The 20791-nt window shown below is 43.3% G+C and overlaps 1 protein-coding gene across 2 annotated transcripts in view; it reads right to left on the bottom strand.

Annotated features, from left to right (window-relative positions):
- Positions 1–20791, bottom strand: part of tenm3 (teneurin transmembrane protein 3) — a 222162-nt gene that overhangs the window by 60866 nt on the left and 140505 nt on the right. For both annotated transcript variants that reach the window (XM_084560677.1, XM_084560678.1), the window contains 8 exons: positions 19626–19756; positions 19436–19524; positions 15895–16014; positions 14616–14748; positions 13951–14079; positions 8913–9044; positions 8682–8817; positions 3196–3339 (listed from right to left, as the gene is read on the bottom strand). In XM_084560677.1, the coding sequence (XP_084416803.1) occupies positions 3196–3339; positions 8682–8817; positions 8913–9044; positions 13951–14079; positions 14616–14748; positions 15895–16014; positions 19436–19524; positions 19626–19756 (1014 nt within the window). The remainder of the gene's footprint in view (positions 1–3195; positions 3340–8681; positions 8818–8912; positions 9045–13950; positions 14080–14615; positions 14749–15894; positions 16015–19435; positions 19525–19625; positions 19757–20791) is intronic.

The raw sequence follows: 20791 nt of genomic DNA, 5'->3' as shown, positions 1-20791 counted from the left end.
CCCCTGAAACCCCCTTCACACTCAGTCTCTTTCATCCAGTCTTATCTGAGCTGTTCAGCGGCGCTCTGTATTCGGTGCTCACAAATCACACAACACCAGGACTGTGTATGTGTGTCTGTGTTTGTGTAAAGATGTGGACAAGACCATGCACACGGAAAAAATGAAAAGTGTGATTCTCTTCTCCTTCTCATCCAGTTTTCATTGGTTCTTCTGTTTGCACCAGAATTAAAACACACTGCACGAACTACTGTTACACTGCAGCCACGCATTCAGTACAGGTTTGATTTTCCGATTCAAATTGAAAGATGTGATATTGAGTTCATAAAATCCTTGAATATTATTTTTTTATGTATGTATTTTGTTTTTTAGGAATGTTTGTAACCTCCCACCAATTTACGAGACTGGTTTTACGCGACAAACATTTGCAAAGGCCGTGCAACGAGATTAGCCCGCATGCAAAAGGCTTATTTATTATAAGATCATATTTATCTCTTGCATCAGAATTAAAACACACTGCATGGCCTTAATTTACTCCGTGGCTTCCAGTCAGAAAATTCTCAATTGGATTCTCCGCTGCTAGTGATTTTTGCAGGATAAATCTTGCGAGACAGTGCAACGGGATTAGTCCACATGCGAGGGATTGGATTTAAAAAAGTATGAAGACAGAGAAGAGCTGAACAGAAGCGAAGACACGTGAAAGATGAGGAGCCGGAGGGAGCAGACGGAGGAGACACCACAAACCCCTGAGGGCAACGACAACGTTAGTTTCAGTTTTAAGTAAAACAGTTTAACTGAAATATCTGGAATCGATTCAGGAAATCAGTCGGGATACCGGCACTACGGTATAATATATCAGAAATCCCTCTCTAAGCTCCAGACGCAGCTGATTTACTAACTTAAGGCTGGTCATTTTTTATTCAGCAGATGAAAATGGGAATCGGGCGAAGAGAATAAATACACAAGCATAAATAAATAAAACTCAAATTTGAGGACGAGGCGTTCTGCAGGTCGTAAAAACAGGAAAACACGGCAAGAAACAATTAAACCCCTCGCCTCGCCGGCAGCCAGACCATTAGAAGTCAGCACTCGCTCCGCGGACACGCTGGTTTTAAAAACCCCAACGCCCCGTCCCGTCGGCATCATTAGTCGAGAAGACAAGACGAGCTACAAAGGGAACTCTGCAGGAGAGCCGGGCTCCGTCCTTCAAACGCGCGAGATCATTCTCACGCTCACACCGCTTGTTTTTCAGTCTCAAAGGGACAAACACACATTGTGCACCGCCGCGCTTGTCCCTGAAGAGACAAAATCACACCCACGCCGACCAGTACGAACATGGAAGGAAAATCACACCTGCATTTTTTTAAAACATGCACACACACACACATACACTTGCTGAATCGGGTGACAAGGTGTTGAAAGCCCAAGAGGACTGCAGGGAGAGAGGGATGAATAGCAATGTGATGGATGGGGTGACAGATAGAGGACAGCAAGGGAGCGAGGGAGAGGAGAGGGTGTGGGGGTGTGAAGTTGAAGTGCCTTTATAAATACGTTTTAAAAAATATGTTGCTAGGAACGATTCTATTCTATACAGTAATGCATCTTTAATCAGCTAAATGATCGAAATACAATAGTTAAAAAAAAATATATGTTTTTAAAGCAGGGAAGGAATAGAAAGCGGCTGCACGCTGCTGCCTACTTCATAATCATCCTGAAATGCATGCAGCACATTCAGACAGGCACTGCAGGAAGCCTGGAGCAGCCAACGCTGGCCAGCTTCTACTGGTTTCCACTGGGTCTGGAGTCCGGCGCTCTTAATGCGGATCTCACAGAATCAAAATCTATCAGTGCACTGAATGAGAAGTCATGCAAGTCATCCCCATGACTTCTAACATGCCCTTTCGTCCGCACCGTACGCCAGCGGTTCCCAAGCGAGAGCGGGAATAAAAAACAAAACTGCCTCCGTCTCGAGCGGGAGAGCATTTTGTCCTTGCTGTTAAACATGCATAGTCAAAACTAATGAGAGAAAAACGCAGCTGCAGTTTTTAATAAAAAAATGTACCCTAAAATAAATTAGCAATACACAACTTTCACTATTATTTCTAACTTAAACGGGAACTACTGTTTTTTTTACAACCTGGACCTTATTTCTCGCATTAAATACAATCATTTACTCACCCATGAACTTTGGTGTCATTTGGGAGATCTGAGTATATCCATATAGTGGGAGTGAATGGGGCACCGAAACGCAGCCTCTAAATTACGCATTATCTGCCGCTAAACTCAATATTTTGTTATGATACGCTAGTGCTATTCCCCGTTGAGTCCGGAGTTACCTGTTATCATCATCCAGGGTCTGTAGACTGACCTACAGACCCCGGATGGTGTCTTCTCATCTGGATGATGTCATCTCTGAGCGCCGGGCGCACCCGTGACAGTTGGTTTGTTTACCTGTAATTTGCTACTGCTATGGTTTATCCACAAAATCAGAATCGGAAAAATATTCAGCCATGTTGCAAAAAAATAGCAGTGTTATTTAGAGGCTGCATTTCAGTGCCCCATTCACTCCCACTATATGGATATACGCAGATCTAAATATCTCCTGAATGACTACAAATAACATAAAAGTTATATGGCTGAGTAAATGATCATATTTTATGCTAGAAATAAGGTCCAGGTTGTAAAAAACGGTAATTTCCCCTTTAATAAAAATGAAGTTTCTTTGATTTATTTTCAAATAATCCAGAAGATTTAGCGGATGTCTTGATGTTATTATTTATTTATTTTTTTTATTTTGCCTACTGACAGTTTGGCTGCATAAATGATTACAATTAAATAATAAATAAATAAAAATCGCTGTAATTTAAATTTTTCTTGGTTTTGTACTCCACGTCTCTATGTCTACACTAGCACGCCAGAAAAAAAGAATTATTATAACCCAGTATATAATATGTGAGACGCTGCGGGCCAAAAGAAGCAAGCAGGGTGTGGAAGTATCTTCAGTTGTATTTTTCAGCATTCAAGCCGCCGTGCTTTTCACCATCCTCTGCACAGGTGGAGATAGCACAGAAGAGGAGACTGACAATGACAGACGACGATGCTGTGGGGATGTGGTGTGTCCTGCTGTGTGTGTTTAAATAAATAAATAAATAAAGTATAACAGTCGGACGTGTTTTTGTGGCGTGTTTTGACACGTACCGTTCTGTACATCCAGGATGTGGTGTCTGTCCAGCATCCATCCTCCCATGTTGGACGCGTCCAGCTCGTAGCCTTGCAGTGTGGCCGTTCTCTTCTCCCACAGGATGAGGTCCAGGCAGGACTCGTATTCAAACCCGACCGACACTGATGGACACACAGGGGAGTTCAGGCTCAGTTATTCCGCTCTTTAAAACAACACAAAGGAGCACGCGTTTAACCTTCACGTGTTTTCTCTCCGCCGTCATCCTCTGGCCCGATTCAAACACACTAAAGGCTTTGACTTTATTCTTTACACTTGGTTGTCAGGGACGTCTGTCGGCCTCTGTGAGGTTTGACACTGTAACGTCAGCGGTGGGACGGTTGCCAGATCAACACACACACACACACAGCTCTGTGTTCTGCAGTTTCTGCCATTTCCATTACACAAACTGGCAGCAGTGTGTGCCTAAGATTTAGAGGAGCGGTCCTGAGGGGGAAGAGAGAAGGAACGAGATGAAAGAGGAGGCCGTGTGAAGTTTCTAATAAATGAAAGAGATAAAAATTCTCCCATTTCTTTCCAGTTATTCACATTTTCAGTACAGTAATTATGAGGCAGGCGGCACAGTGGCGCAGTGGTTAGAGCTGGTGCCTCACAGCATCAGTGCATTAAATAAACTGTTATTGGCAGTGAGTTGGAGACGTTTGTCTCAGTGAACGACAGGAGGACACTGGACAAACTGCTCTCCATCATGGACAATCCATCTTGTCCACTACACCAGACAATAGAGGGACAATGGAGCTCGTTCTCCAACAGACTGATCCAGCTCCACTCCCACAGTGAACGCTACAGGACGTCATTCATCCCAAACTCTATGTAGCTGGACAACAACAAGATAACTCCATGTTATTAATGTTAATGGACATTATTGCACCTTATTATCATTCCTATGTATATATATATTCTTCCGTTTCTATTTCTTGTACATTTGTTCATATGCCAAATTCTGTACATTTTTGCTTATACTATTTTTATTTTATTTTACTTATATTTTAGCCGACTGGGGCCTTTCTGTGTGGAGCTTGTGTGTTCTCCCCGTGTCCCAGTTACAGAAAATGAATGAATGAATGAATGAATGAATATTTATGAGGTGCCAGTGGAACGGTTGTAGCTGTAAACCACGTCAGAAGATGCGTACGTCAGAAGATGCATATGTCAGTCACCGGTTATGTTCTGGATAATTATGAAGCCACATAATATTTTAAAATAATTAAAGACGGGGTAGATTTTTTGTTAAAATATCCTTATTGTTCAGGGAATTGGGGAAAGGGGCAAAATCTGAAATCTACTTTTGAGATGGTGAACGTTTTATTTGCACGGTAATTCTTGGGCGAGCTAAATCATTATTTTAATTTGTGCACAGCTGCTCAAAGGTCTAAGAGGTCATTTCAACCATAGATACCATGGAGCTACTTCAGAATACAGGACTTTTAGCAGTGTTTTCCACAAGATTTTATAAAACTCTGTTATTCTGCCTTAATAAAAGCATCTAATTATGATGTTATCCCAACTATTAAAAACTATTTATGGCACATAGAATAAGAGCATGCGTTTTGCATCAGTCCGTCTTTAAATTACCGTAACAGCGCTGATTTTGGATTTACCGACAAATAGCGATGGCCTGCGCAGTTCATGTACATTAATACTAAACATAAGCTGTTGAAACGTGGCATTCTATGGACAAATGTATATAAGTGTCAGCGTATAAATCAAATTTTTGGTAAACAGTTGACTTTCAATCTAACTTTGCTAGCTAGTGCTTATAAAGTTAAGCTAGTTTACGTTACGCCTGAAGATGTTTCATTTGGGTTTTGACCAACTCTCTTTAAATAATTGTAAATCTCCACGTTGTAAAAGCATCAGGTTTTAAAAAGTGGCGGTAACGTTAAAATTTTATTAGTGAACAACATAGATAGCTTCTCATGCTAATTGACTTGTCCGAGCCCTTTATGACCATAGCGGAGTAACTTAGACCCTGGTGGGCCGCCATAGTATTAACATTGTATGGGAAACACTGCTATTCTGTCTAATATTCTTTATCTGACTCTTTATTTTGGTCTTCATCAAGAAATATCCAGCACAGCCAAACACATTTATAGTTTCTCCCGTGATAAATCCAATCCAGTTGTGTTTCCGCTCTGATCTTAACAGCTGCTTCACATGCAATATTTATTTGGGGTAATTCTACTTTTTGTTTTGCAGCCATTTCAGAAAACGCGGCAGTAAATTTAACCCTCCGGCTCATTAGCTGCTAAACGCTGCAGCTAGTGTCTGTCTGATGGTTTTGGTGCAGAGCAGCTATTAAAGTTATTAAAACGGTAACAAAGAGCCGAAAGTCGCTGAGAAGCTCGGCAGAGTCAAGGGAGGCAGTCAAGCAAAAATGTTGATTATAGCTGATCTGAAGTTTAATCTCAGCTGGAGTTTAAATAATATAGACCTCTGTGGACTTATCTTTCTTCCTTTTTCCTTTCTTATACATCATATACCTCCATGTGCACACCCCCGGGGGTTACCATCATCACTTCTACAGAGTGATTATTTGTCAGCGTCTCCCCGTGCGTTGCTGTAATCCCCAAGGTTTGTCTGAGCTAATCTGACGTAATGCGCGCCTTGTTTGTCTGCTCGCTGCCAAGGACCGCAGACAGTAGACACGCTTCGGTGCCTCCTTTGGCATAAATCATCCAACCTGCTGCGTCTGTTATGAATCACTGTCTGGGTCTGTACGACCATTCATCCAAGCGTGCTCCGAAGTCTAACGTAAAGAGACCTGCGGTTTATTTTTTTCTCGTAATATCTCATAGTCACTGATTGACCCCTCGGAAAAAGAAAAAACTATAAAATTACACAATAATCTGTTAACTAGCTTAAACTATATGTTTTCTCTTTGCATTTCAGGTTAAAAGAAAACAAATGTTTGTGTCCTGTGGCACATTTTCATAACATTATGACCACGTTCCTAACATTGTGCAAGTCTCCTTTGTGGCGACTCATCAGAAAATGGACATGGGCCTTCTGAGGGTGTCCTGTGGTGTCTGGCAACAGAATGTTGTTAGTGGGGGGCCTTTGAGGGGAGGGGCCTCTGTGGATCATCCCACAGATACTTGATCAGTTTGGGATCTAGTGAATTTGGAGGCCAGGTCAATACCTAGGGTTAGGGTTAGGGTTAGGGTTAGCATCCCTGCTGGGGATGGCTGCTGCCATCAAAGAGTGTCATTGCTATGGGGTGGGGGTGCCTGGTCTGATCTAGGTGGGTGCTACATGTCTAAGTAAGATCCACACCAATGAATGCCAGGTCCAAAAGTTTCCCAGCAGAACACTGAATTATCACAAGATGGTCAATGTTATTCACGTCTCCTGGTCGCAATGTTGTGGCTGATAGGTGTACGACACAATGTGAACACATACAAAACAACGGTGTCGTCGCCCCCTGATGAATTCAACCTGGACGCTTGTGCCTCGGCTCGAGTTTAAACAGCTGCCAGACATGTACTCCAAATATTCTTGTTGCTCCGCTCCTTTATTATAACTTATGGGCACCCATTTTGGAAGTGTTACAAAACATAGCCGTAAATCGTCTTTATGTGCAGCCCATTAAGCTAGGCTACTATACGCAATAACTCACCGAGGACTACGTCTGCTGGACTTGTCCCTCATAAAGGTGTCAGAGGGGTTAGCATACCCATTATGTCCGAGCCATTTCCCTGTCAAAGCCTTTCGGCAAAACCCGAATCTGAACCTAGCTGGAGCTGTCTGCAGCTTTATGTATGTTCATTAGGAGTCAGCACCACAGCTCCTGTGCACAGTAGGCTGTCAACTTTGATAACCATTGCGTGGAGAGTTATTTTGTCTTGAACTGGTGCAAATTAATTGCATACATTTTATCTCCACCTGGGTCACAGACATCTACTATTATCTCCAATGATTCCACCTCCGGTTTAAAGTAAGTTAAAGCTATCAGAGTTCTGGTCTTTGCATACCTGCAAGCAGAATACTGCATGTATTTACCTGAAATACTACAAATGATATGCACTAGAAGGCCAATCACAACTGAACTTACATTGCTGACACCATGTAAGCCGGCTTACATACAATATGTACGATTCTGAAACATTTGACGCATCTTTCAGCAGCCTTTAATTACCGTCTTTAGCCTTATTATTATTATTATTATTATTATTAGAAGTCCAGGGATTCAAACCCTTCTGGCCACAACACCACTTAACCTCCAGGCTTTTCTTTCATATGAAGACCAGCACGGAGCCACTTAATTGTATAATCATTAGGGAAAGCCAAAGTTTTTATTGCATTTCGTTTTTGTGTCGGAAAAAAAAGGAAAGCCGGTAATCTCACCTACTAAGCTAAAGCTCTGAAGCTTTTCACGACAAAAAAAAAAAAAAAAACACGCTGCCGATCACACATTCCAGCGTTTTAGCTTTGCACCATTAGGCCCTAGAAGGAATTATATACCTAAGCCCCTCTGAACTTGAATATGTCGTTTTGCCCCCTGAGCAATTAGCGGGGCTTGACTTCTTCTGGCTGCTTGTTGATCACGCTCCGTTGTTGCTCCTTAACTTTTGTCAGAGCGGCCCGGTCAGAGATGACAAAGTGCAGCACAGTGAAATGTTTTGACATTTTTGAAGTTTTTCTTTTGCTTTTGCATGTCACGAAGACGTTTCACTTTTTGGAATTGCTGGAGACTGAAGATGAGATGAGACTTTATGCATGAAAGTATCAAAAAAATACTTGTCAGCCAAGGAAAACGAGTAAAGCTAATGAAAGATGTGCAGCAGCACCATCTGCTCTGAAATGATTTAAACCCTGTGACCCTTGTACTCATACAGTTTGGAAAGTTTTGGTCAGAAGTGGTTTTATAAAAAACTTGCAGGCAAAAAGTAATTTCTGGAATGCAAAGCAATGACAAACGATTCCCTTATGCGTTAAGACATACAAACCGAGGGGCAGAAAAATGGCAGCACGGGCTCTGACTTGATGGGATAAAATTCAAAATATGTGTCTTTAACAAAAAGTTCAAAAGTCAGTCGAACAAGTGGCTGAAAAGCTACATTGAATACAGTTAGATTCATCCAGACTGTGTTTTTTTTTGTCTCTCTCCAGAGACAAAAAACCACAGAGGTGTCCTGCAGCATATGGTATGGGCCCCACTGAGCTCTTATCTCAACAGCCTGAAGAGACAGAAGACCCTGAAATGCATTAAATCCACAGAAAAACTGTTTTCCGAGATGCTAGAGACAACCAATCTGTCTGGAAACTTGTATGCGAAGGAGATTTATTTTAGGAAAAGCTCGGCAACAACAGATATTTATCATTTTGTGTGAATTTAACCGATAAATAAAAACCAGTCATGCCTTTGTTTGTGAAAGTATCTTAACTTTGGCACCATTTCTCCCTAAAACTTTTGAACGGCACTGTGTGTGCGCAGCAAACTCACCAACTGCTTCCGACAGTCCGTAGACCCGTTGGCCGTAGGCATCAGTCTTGTCCCAGATGAAGGTGTACGATAGATTTGGTTGGGCGGGAAACCATTTCTGGAAGAGTCGCCCCACCACTGCCACCATGAGGTGAACCTGAACCAGAAACACAAAGGTTTGAGATGTGGTTCTGCTCATGTGGAGCGCTAAAGCCAATGAGCTGAGTGACAAGCACATAATTAACACCTCACCTTCATCAGATTGAACGGTATTGATGACTGTGTCATGGTCACTTTGAGGACTGGTTTGTATCCTGCAGCTCTGGAGCTTAGGTAGACCAGGTTTAGATCACTTCCTGGTATTGAGGTTTCTTCTTGCAAAACCTGTAAAAAATGACAGTAAACACATCAGCACCTAACGCACTGTCACAGTCCTGACCGGCATCCGAAGCTTCACATTCGAAGTTGCTAATTAGATGATTCTATATGCGGTCGCTAGCAGCGTCAGCAGTGAGAAAGCTCAGGAGACGGAAAAACAAGCAGGAAACAATCGAGGCTCGTGACAGATGTGTGTATTCAAACCAGGGCTTTATCCAGATCACTGAGTATATCAGATTTACCCAGTGATGTCAAAGGTCTCATGTTTGATCCAGGAGGTTCTGAGACCTCTGCTCCACCCACATAATGAATAATTCCCTGAAACACCTGTTATAAAAAATTTGATCGTTGTCATCTGCCCCCTGGTGGATTTATACATGAACTGCAAGCAGTAGCAGCTTTTGGCAGCCATTTCCAAAATGGCTGCTTTCATGTTTTAGTTTTTTTTTTTCAGTTTTTTGGAGGGAAATCCGTCAAATTTTCAAAATGTTATGTGAACAACATAATTTATATATTTATTTATTTATAAAATCAAATATGATATAGCACTTACGTATGGTCATTTACTTCAGTCATTTACTTCAGTCACTGACGTCATGCATTTCACGAAACTCGTAGGATGCCTGACACAATCCAAATTTTATTTTTATTTTGTGCCAATTTTTCTAGCTTATTCAGTGTTTCAGAGGTTTTCTTGGAAATTATTGTATTTTGTTGTCCTCAGTTTTCGCTAACACGAATAAATGCCGGTCATAGCCCAATATATATATATATATATAATACTGTTTATATATTTACCACTTCAGAGAAGAAAATCTCAAAAACATTATTTTTTATTTTTTTTTGTCCATCTCTGCCTAAGCAAGGACGGGGTATTTTTCTAACAAAGGGGCAAAAATGAAAAAATAGAAACGGAAAATGTTTGAAATGTTCCAAACACAATGAGTGGTTATTTCTTTCTGTTATAAGATAAAAAATAAATTGTGGTCCGCCACAAACACCCGATGAATCAAACATGATCCAAACAGAAATCATAATGTGGAAACGGTTATTTATTTTTTTTTCCTTTTTTCTGTTGTTGTTTGAAGGTCCAATGAGCACTTCAGTTTAAAAATAATAAATTCTCTGACTATTATTTCACATGTCAGACTCTCATTAGTGCGGAATAATAAACGTAACAACCACAATTCACTCGTGAATTGTGGAAAATAAAGCGTCAGAGAGCGGTAGATATCTGGATCCAGTCACTGCTCTGTGAGAATACGGTGAACCAGATGGTAACAGAGTCTGGCTACACTTCAAAAAAAACCTCCACTTTCAAGTGACGTATCCAGACCTGAGAGGGGTCCATGTCCACATCCACATGCCCCGGCTCACCCCTTTGAAGGAATGTTTAAGTACATATTTTATTAAGTACACTCGCCGGTGAAGGACGAGCAGACGGACGGCTCTGATTTAGACGATAGCACACGCAGAAACATACCGACGCCTCCTTGACCTTTTGCTATCCACACTGAGGGTTTTTTCTGCTCACTGTTCGCTGTCAAGAGCTACATCCCGTCCGCTTTGATGTCTCCGCTTGCCGGAGAGAAGTAAATAACTAATTCCCGTGCAGGTGCATGCATTGAGTGTGTTTAAGCATTAGCTGTGCAGGTGTTCACGTGTCCTTGCATTGAGTCAGAAGAAAGTGGGCCAGACGAGATCGCTGCTGGGCAGCCGCACGAAGCGGAGGACACACGCCGTGCCCCAGCGTCCTCCCGTTGTGGGATCGCCGAGAGTCAGCGGCGGGACGGAGGCTAGCGGCGTGGCAGCAGATCGGCAAAGTCACAGAAACGACAAGGCTTTTCCTCTTCAAACTTTCTCAAGGATCATTAACTCTTGGGGGGGGCGGATTCATTCAGTGAACTATGTACTCATCAAATAAACAGCTGTGCAGTCTGTCTGAGACACACACACTGAAGTGTTTGTGTGTCTATCTTGACAGTTTGGGAAACAATTTGAAAGCCCGTCTTTATTTTTTCTTCAGAATGCGTCTACATTCAGAACTACGACCGTCTAAAATGAGAAAACCTCCTGCGCAGGCCCGCGATTCCGACCGAGCGAGTATAAATTAAAACTAAAAGGTGGTAGCGTGTCACCAGTGACAGCATCGCCTCGAGCCTGTTGAAGCGCTTGTCCCGGTTTGGGCTCTCCGCGGAGACGTGCGTGTTTTCGTTTTGTTTCTGTTGAACTTGCTCCAGCTTCTCCGGTTTCCTACCACAAACCCAGAGCAGCCACTCGGCTCTGGTGAACACATCCAACCGCGGCCGTGTGAATGCCATCGCGTCAACCCTCCGACGGGACCGAGCAGCGCGCGGCCTCGCGGGGGCTCCGCTCGAGCTTCTCAAAATACACGGGGTTCAAAGGTCCAATAAAAAAAAAAAACGCAGAACTTCTCGTACTTGCTTTGAGATAAAAGCTGGAGCGGTGCGACTTGAAGAAACGGGCCAGAGGCAGAGCAGACTGGGAACACATTTTCTAAAAAGAGGCAGAAAACTCTCACATTACCCTCCAAAAAAAGGAGGAGTCCTCGGGCAATGATCCATTTTGGACTGTTCTGGTGTTACACTTTTCAGCTGCACTATTGCCTTTTCATTACCCGGGCATTTAGTGTTCATTACAGATCCATTACATCCCCTTTAAGACTGCCCTTTTCACTGGCCTCCTCTCTAATGGACTCAGCTCCAGCAGCAGCAGCAGCAGAAGCAGCAGAAGCTAAGAAGAAGCAGCTTTCCATTCGCATGCTTTTCATCTGCGCACGCACACTAGGCACACTACTTGTGGGCACACACTCGTGCGCACACACCCGTTCTCTTTATCACGGACAGACACACACACACACACACACTTGTCAAATAAAATAATAATTATGGCGCGCTGGTTTCAGGGTTGTAAAAATATAAAAACACACGGTGAGTTCTGTCATCTGTTTCATTCCCTCTGCGGACTGGTTAACAGAATGTGACAATAAAGCGCCACACACACACACACACACACACACACACACACACACACCCCAACACACACTCTCTCAGCCTGTCTTGCACCCACACAATCAATACACCTCTCCCGCTTCTCTCTCTTTTTCCACACACACACACACGCGCGCAAGACATAAAGACAACATGGCGTAATGTGTGTGCAATTACAACATTCCTGCATGATGACCCTCTGTTGTTTGCCCAGAGAAACGTGCTATTAGGCACCGAGGCAATTAGAGGCAGGGTGCAGGGTGGGGCTGTGTGTGTGTGTGTGTGTGTGTGTGTGTGCACATGTACCACTAGTTTCCTATAAAAGCAACCACTCCAGAGCTGCGGTACCTCAGCTGTGGGGACTGTGTGTGTGTGTGTGTGTGTGTGTGTGTGTGTGTGTTTTCGTCTCTGCAGGACCCAGTGTGTCTAACGTGCTAGCGTTTAGCAACTTATGCTAGTTAGGCTCCGTAAGCTTCCTTCTGCCATCAGTGACAGCAACAATGTGAGAGTACACAATGCAGAGAATTCATTTTAGTTCTGTGGACTGGAATAAGTCTGCATCACGACTGTGTTTTATGTGATAAAATCAATGCATATTAAAGATTATATTACGTTAAACAATAGTTTGTGAACATACACCAATCAGGCATAACATTATGACCTAATATTGTGTAAGTCTCCCTTGTGGTGACTCATCAGAGAATGGACATGGGCCTTCTGAGGGTGTCCTGTGGTGTCTGGCAACAGGATGTTGTTAGTGGGGGGGCCTTTGAGGGGAGGGGCCTCTGTGGATCATCCCACAGATACTTGATCAGTTTGGGATCTAGTGAATTTGGAGGCCAGGTCAACATGTTGTGCTGTTCTTCATGTTTTTTGAGTTGTTCCTGTGTGTGCCTGTGTCAGGCTGCATCCTGCTGGGGATGGCTGCTGCCATCAAGGAGTGTCATTGCTATGGGGTGGGGGGCGCCTGGTCTGGTCCGGTCTAGGTGTGTGCCACAAGTCCACATGACTTTTGCCTGGTCCAAAAGTTTCCCAGCAGAACACTGAATCGCCTCAAGATGGTCGATGTTATTTACTTCTCCTGTCAGCGGTTTTAATGTTGTGGCTGATCGGTGTGCGTAGTCTAGTACTCTTGTGATTTTTTTTTTTGGACATGGGTGAACAAAAACTGCAACAGCCTCTGATTAGTGTCATAAATATATATATTTTTCAGTAAATTATCTGCACATAATAATTTTTTTTATCCAGCCGGCTCCTGTTCATTCTGTGTCTGCAATCATCAAAATTAAAAGAAAAAAACTCTTGAAACAATCTGTGAGTAATAAATCTATATAATATATGTGTTTTCTATGATATTCTAATTCATTGAGATGCAGCCGTTTAATAAAGATTTGACAGACATGAACTTTTAATTTAAACCCTTGTGTTTGTCGGTACAGCTGCGTGTATTTAGCGTTTTTGCCTCTTCTTTTTTGTTGTTGTCAGTTTAACGAAGATCGTCTCTAAACTCACTCATTTCATCTGTCGTGTTTTCCAAGCCACGTATTGTTAAAAGCTTTCCGTGATAACCCCTGATTATTCAGCCTGTATCTCCGCGTACGATGGGACCAATTTAGAGCTCTCATTGTTTACTACTTACTCCTGCTTGGGGAATAATAATTCTTTCAGATTTCCTTCTGCACTGGTGGATTTAGACTTACTGCTGCACACTGTGGGCCACGACTAAAGCTCTGTTTACGTGTCGACACCATTAGAACCGTGACAGGTCTGACTCATTAGTGGCTTCAGCTTGCTCCTTTAAATAGACGCTCAAACGGAGCTCTGGATGTATGATATGTGCTTTTATATGCTGTTAACACTGCAGAACTTTCCTTATAGACCTCCTCGGTGGTGTTTATTACCTGTGTTTCAGGTATGATGGGGCCGTTCTCAGGTGAACCTCTGTAAAATGTCGACAGCGGCGAAGCGACGATGACAGGACTGGGTCTGATGAAGCTGCTCAGGTCACAGCTGGGGATGTCGTTCTCCTCCTGAAACGGGAGAGACAAGACGGACAGATGGAAAAATGGGCCGTCGGTTTGAGCTCAGGCATTTGGATAGATCTAAAAAAAATATAAAACTATACGAGTAAATGAATAAACACCTGAAACCAAAAAGGTTTCTTCTTGCTCCATATAAGTGATCACATCAGAAACAAATGCAGGGAGTTCAGTGAGTGGAAACGTTTGAAAGCTTCACATCTGTGTTTGTCAGATCAGCTTCATCCACCAGGCTGACAGGACGCTGAACTCTACCCACTGCCCCCCTGCCCCTGGACTCTACCTCAGGTGCTTTTGCACATAAAACATTCACCACTATCCTCCAGTCTGCAGTCCGTTCCTGCACCTTACTGCGCCATCTGCACAGCTGTCCGTGCACATCTGCAACCGAGCTGCAACCATATTGCACTACAGCCACGGCTGCACATGGGTTGATCCCACATAATTACATTTATTTCATTTTGCATCTTAGCTTCTTACTTCTTCTGCACGTCCTGAAAATACAGAGAAAAGAAACTTTCAGTCACCTTCTTCATGACCAGGGTGTCCATCACGTAGAAGACGTTCCAGGGCACCCACACGGTCCGGTACTGAGTGAGGAACGGAGCGCGCTCGAAGCTCAACGTCAGCGACGCCCCACCGTTGGCCAGGAGGTCGAACCTGGAAGTATGTTAAACACGTTGGAAAGCAAGTGGCAGAAAGTACAGCAGTCAGCCGAAAGGAGTGTGAACGTCCTTAAGGTGAATTAAAGGATTCCTTCCTTCCTTCCTTCCTTACTGGGTTGCTGCCCTAACCCTAAATCTCCCAAAGCATTTACCAGCAGACGTGAGGGAACTCGCTCTTAAATGTTGATCGGCGGAGTCGTAATCGGCTCATTTAAAGTCTGGGAGCGTGTTCCCTGCGTGTGCATATCATTACATATCTATAGTTGTCGAGTGTGCCACCGCTTTTGTTCTTTCTCTTTTTTTTTTTCCAGTCTATGTCTGAGTGAGTGCGGGTTCAGCGGTGATTGATTGCATCCTCGTGAATCCAATGCATTTTAAAAGAGTCCCACATTCACACCTCTTCAGCTGATGTGCTTGAGATTGAAGAAAGAGCCTGAAGTGGAGGGGAGTAGAATATAGATGTGATTTAAGCACTCTCCCTTTGTTTTGCTGAACTGGCTTTTCATCAAGTGTTTTGTGTAATTTGCTAAGCGCCGTGCATAATGCGGTGTCCTCCCGCGATGTCAGCGACTCGACGACTTATCTCGAGTGCACGGTGCCCTCCACCTGACGTGTTAATGTTTGCAGAAGGTCGCGAGTAAATACAGTCGCTTCAAATGGATTTCAGCCTTCACAGACTCATGGCGTGGCGGCTAAAAGTTTAGCGAGACATTTATAAATTGCTGTTTTCCGGATGCAGAGGAACTGACTGATGAGAAATGGATTTAATTGGCCTCTCGGTGGTCGTGCACATTTTTCACAGTTTAAAATGATGATTCTTTGACTTTTATGCCCACGGGACATGGATGGATAGCGACAGGTTGCAGGCAAATTAAAGCTACGTTGATGGGAAACTGTGGGATGTCAAAAAAATTAAAAACACCGCAAAGCTAATGTGTTTTTAATTTTTTTGTTTTACTTTCATCCCTCATTCAAGCAAAAACCTGCCCACCACGGTTCAGAGTCACGAAGGAGACACCTCAGACCACCGTTAGTCGATCTGTGTCTCATCGTCTCAGTTTCACAAGTTAACTCACAACGACAGGAGGGATGCAAAGGGTTACAGAAGCCGGATAGATATAAATAACGAGCAAGTACACACATGCCGTCCTTGCGGGTTATCGTGTATCCATGTTCGGGGTAGTGGACAAACGTCACGTTGACGCCAATCAGAGGCGTTCCATCGGCGGTCAGCACCTGACCTCGGATTATCGACACCAAGCTGCAGAGACACGGAGAGATTTTTGTTAGGGGTGAGACCAGATGCAACGTTTACAGGAAATGAAATAAAAATCCATGTTTAACTGTGATTAATTGAGACAAACGAGCCAAGCCGAGAGGAGTACCCTCTCAAAACCTCCTGGAGAACCTTCTCGCAGAATAATACACTCTGAGACACTACAGCTACTGCTGTCATCACTAGTGGCGAGGGGAGCTGTGGCGTTAACCGCTGAGCAGTGGGAGAGGCTGAGAGCTCTGGTGTTGCTGCAGCATGACTCCTTGATCTCGTCACGCTCATTTGCGTAGTTTTACGCAACAGCAACGATTCCAGGAGCTACATAACAGAGAAGTTGTCCTTTTCATTTTCTTCTTCTTCTTCTAACAGCAGCTGGCTCCACTGGTAAAGATGTGTTCTTTTGTGCAGGGCCCATTTATTCCTGACACAGTTTTACATAACTGGGTTCACGTTCTCTCACCATTTGGTTTCCTCCTCAACGGACGGAACTTAGATTAAATTTCCACGGATGATAAAGGACGAATGCTTCCAAATCTCTACAACGAATGTCGCGGCGTACCGAGTCTGATTAATATCTATTTTGCCAGTTTTCACGTTCGCCTTCGTCGGGCGGGTTAACGGTTCAATCTAGTGCCGACGTCCGCTCTGACTGGTGGAGTCGCTTGGCTGTGAAGTCTGACAATTATTGAGTGTGCTCACGAGGAAGAAGAATCCGTGGAGCCAGCGTCATTAGAATCAGCAAACAACTGAGATAAAGACACTAATGAACTGGGGCGAAAAATATAATTTAATTCAAGTTTTTGTCTCTTTACAGCCTGCAGAATAAAGGATTCTCATAACATAATGGATTATCTCTGTGGCTAAAGATCTCAAATAAAATAACGTTAAAATCTAATAAAAAATAAAAGTGCGTACTAATCTGTTCCTATATTAGTAATAAAAACGCTGGGAGAAAAACGGCTGAATCTAATGTGTGAGTCTCCGAATTAACCCCACTTGTGCTGATCTGCACAGACACTGCAGGTGAGGTCACGCTGATTAGATTTGCAGGATCATTTCTGCCTTTAGGTGTCTACGCCCTGCACACGTCTGGGTCCCGTTTGTGAGCACTCATGTCAACTGGTTTTGTTCGCATGCAGCACGGGTTGGAGCAGTCATAATGTTAAAATATAAAAGAAGACATTTTTCCTCATTTAAGATTTAAGGAAGTTGCTGAATAATTTTGTAAAATTAAAATTGCATGTATAAACTGCACCCTTCCATTTACACGACTCTTCTAAAATAATACAAATCGAGAACGATAGAATAAAAGACTGTGCCACAAAGTCAGTGCTGGCAGGCACCATCATCGCCACCAAAAAATAAGGTCACACACTCTAATATTTCGTTGGACCACCTTTATCTTTGATTACAGCTCACATTCTCTGTATCATTGTCTCAATAATCTTCTCCAATGTCACCAGTTTTATCTCCATCCAGTGTTGCATTCATTTTTCACCAAGATCTTGTATTGATGATGGGAGAGTCTGACCACTGCACAAAGCCTTCTCCAGCACATCCCAAAGATCCTCAATGGGGTTAAGGTCTGGACTCTGTGGTGGCCAATCCATGTGTGAAAATGATGTCTCATGCTCCCTGAACCACTCTTTCACAATCTGAGCCCCATGAATCCTGACATTGTCATCTTGGAATATGCCCATGAACATCAGGGAAGAATAAATCCGTTGATAGAATAACCTGGTCATTCAGTATATTCAGGTAGTCAGCTGACCTTTCTTTGGGCAACATAATGTTGCTGAACCTAGACCTGAGCAACTGCAGCAACCCCAGATCATAGCACTTCCCCCACAGGCTTGTACAGTAGGCACTAGGCATGATGGGAGCATCACTTCGTCTGCCTCTCTTCTTACCCTGATGCCCCCATCACTCTGGAACAGGGTAAATCTGGACTCATCAGACCACATGACCTTCTTCCAATGCTCCAGAGTCCAATCTTTATGCTCCCTAGCAAACTGAAGCCTTTTTTTCCAGTTAGCCTCACTGATTAGTGGTTTTCTTAAGTCTACACAGCTGTTCAGTCCCAATTCCTTGAGTTCCCCACTATCCTTCCAGTTTTTAATAATGCGTTGGACAGTTCTTAACCCAGTTTTAGTAGTTTCTTCAATCTCCTTAGATGTTTTCTCTGCTTGATGCATGCCAATGATTTGACCCTTCTAAAACAGACTAACATCTCTTCCACGACCACAGGATGTGTCTTTAGACATGGTTGTTTGAGAAATGAAAAGCCACTCATTGCATCAGTTGGGGTTAAATAACTTGTTGCCAGCTGAAAGATAATCACCCATGCAGTAATTATCCAATAGGAGGCTCCTACCTATTTGCTTGGTTGGTTTTTTGTGCTTCCTCTTAGTCTGAATCCCGCCTCCTCTTCTCTTAATCTCTTTTCTATTCATGATAACCTGTCCAGGTTTAAGTGTCGAGGTGTTGTCTGATCTCAGCTTCTACCGTTCTAGACGGCAGTCAGTCTAACTAAACTAGGAAGGAAGCATTACCAGAGAGCCACAAAGGAGACTCTCCACATTATTTTTTCATTTTTCCCATAAAGTTGCAGGCCCATTCCATTATGGAAATAGCAGACATTTTTATGACAGGACTGCGGCCCTCTGCGCTTATGAAACATTCAGACTGGCATAAAAAAAAATGTGACAAAGGCAGAAAAACGGCTGCAGTGAATTGTTGTCATGTTTCTTCTCAGTCAGTGGCCCTCCCAGTGTTTTACAGACTGCCACCCTCTCCTTCTCTCTTATCATATTTAATGAACGTTAAGTCTGAGGCGGACGTGGGAAGAAATGGCTTCGCTGTGAAGAGAAACGGAGGACCGTGAGCCCCGGTATTACGATCTCAGCCTGGCGTACTGTGTATTTTCTCTTGTATTTATCCAGACAGAGAGCAGAGCCAAGCTGATACTGTTATATTGTAGTAAATAACAGCAGGGTGAGCTATAAGCTGCGGGTGGAAGCATTGCGAGTCGAACAATCACTCCTATAGAAAGGAAGCATTAAGGGAAAAAAAAAGGAAATGACACAAATTATCCATAAACCCACTATTATACAAAACAACTGCGTTTTCACAAAAGAATTGGACTCAACTTTCTCTAAAGAACAGAAGCCCTGAGTGGGTGTAATTATTTTTGCCTTCTTTTATGGCACTATGCAAAACTAACTTTTAAAATCTGCTCCATCCTTTGTATGAACGCTTTTAAAAAAAATAAAGATTTGGACGTCGTTGATTATTGTTCCTTTTACCATCTGAATCGCTTGTTTGGTAATGTTGGATTAAAACCTCCAGATTAGCTCATTGTGTTGCTACACACGCTGTGCAATTAAAACCACGGCGACATGGCTACCTTTTATTGAAGGGACTGTCTCCGGTGATGACGTGAGTGGATTCAGGGCCGACTAGGAAGTGAATACGCTGGTAGAAAGACCTGGCAACCTGAGGAAATACAAAACAAACACATATATTAAAAGGTGCAACGATGCAAAGCAATGCCATTTCTTACTTTGGTGTTCAGATCTCCGACTGGAGCTTCGTACCTGCTGAGGAGCCACCGAGGACGGAGACTGGCTGAGCACCTCCCCTGGGTCTGGCGAGCCTTTGCAGTATAGCTGGTTCTGACAAGAGGGCTGCAGACAGCAGTCCGGGTCCATGCAGTCAGACAAGCCGTCTGAAACACAGCCGCACATCAGCATCACACTCAGGAGGATGGAAACAAAAGGGGATCGGGATGTGAGCTTAAAAGGCTCACATATGGAAGGGAGTCAAACGGATGGTGTAAAAGTAAGAGCTGGGTGAATGTTTGTGGGAACTGGAGGCAACGGAGAGATTAGGAAGCAGTGAGGGATAATGAAGGGATTAAAAATAATTAACAATGCAGGCATATGGCAAAAAGAAGATGGAGGATGGTCACACAGTTAGCATAGAACTGGAAGGAATATAAAGAATAAAGACATGAGGAACATCACTGCATAAAGCATATAAGAGTGAATGAGAAGCAGAATAAGCAGCTGTCACAACGGTGGAGCACCATTATTCATATAAGGTGTGACTGCCAGTCTCTACAGTCCAGTGACTTAATCTTACACAGAATTTGCTTGTCTGTTACTCAAACATCTTCTTTCTTAAGCAAAGAACAAAAGACACTGACTCGAGGCCAAAATGACTGAGCAGCTTTTCCGCGGGACAGAGGATGAGATAACCAGACAGTTTAACTTGGCTTAAATAGGCCACACATGGATGGCCTTCTGAGGTAGGTGTGAATAAATAACGTCAGGCATGGAGAGGATGTAATGAAAGAAAAAGAAAAAAAAAAAAAGATGAGGAAAAGATATGGAATAATGGCATCAGAGGGAAAAGAAAGAAAACCAGACGAGAACGACCCCCCCTCTCGTTCTCTGGGTTTTGTGATGAAGAAGAAAAAGGAAGATGGAGGAGCTGTAGAGGAATTAGTACGTAAAGCAGTATGTGTTTATTAGGGGCTGCCAAGAAGAAAAAAGACAAGGCTGCAATCTAAATGATGAGAAGCAAGAATGAGGGGGGGGATTAGGTAGTGAGGAATAAGTGAAGGGCAGAAAGCCAGAGAGTAGCCGGGGTCCAGATGAAGAGATAGAAGGATATAAGGAGGTATGCGAGGTAATAAAATCCTGGCTGCCATTTGTCTGTGTTAGTTTATAAAAGCCAGTTGTGCATCTGGTGAACAGGC

The sequence above is a fragment of the Chelon labrosus genome (assembly GCF_963514085.1).
Source record: "Chelon labrosus genome assembly, chromosome: 2".
NCBI classification, from domain to species: domain Eukaryota; kingdom Metazoa; phylum Chordata; class Actinopteri; order Mugiliformes; family Mugilidae; genus Chelon; species Chelon labrosus.
Note: the sequence above shows the minus strand (reverse complement) of the source record. Positions and strands in the feature narration are given on the sequence as shown.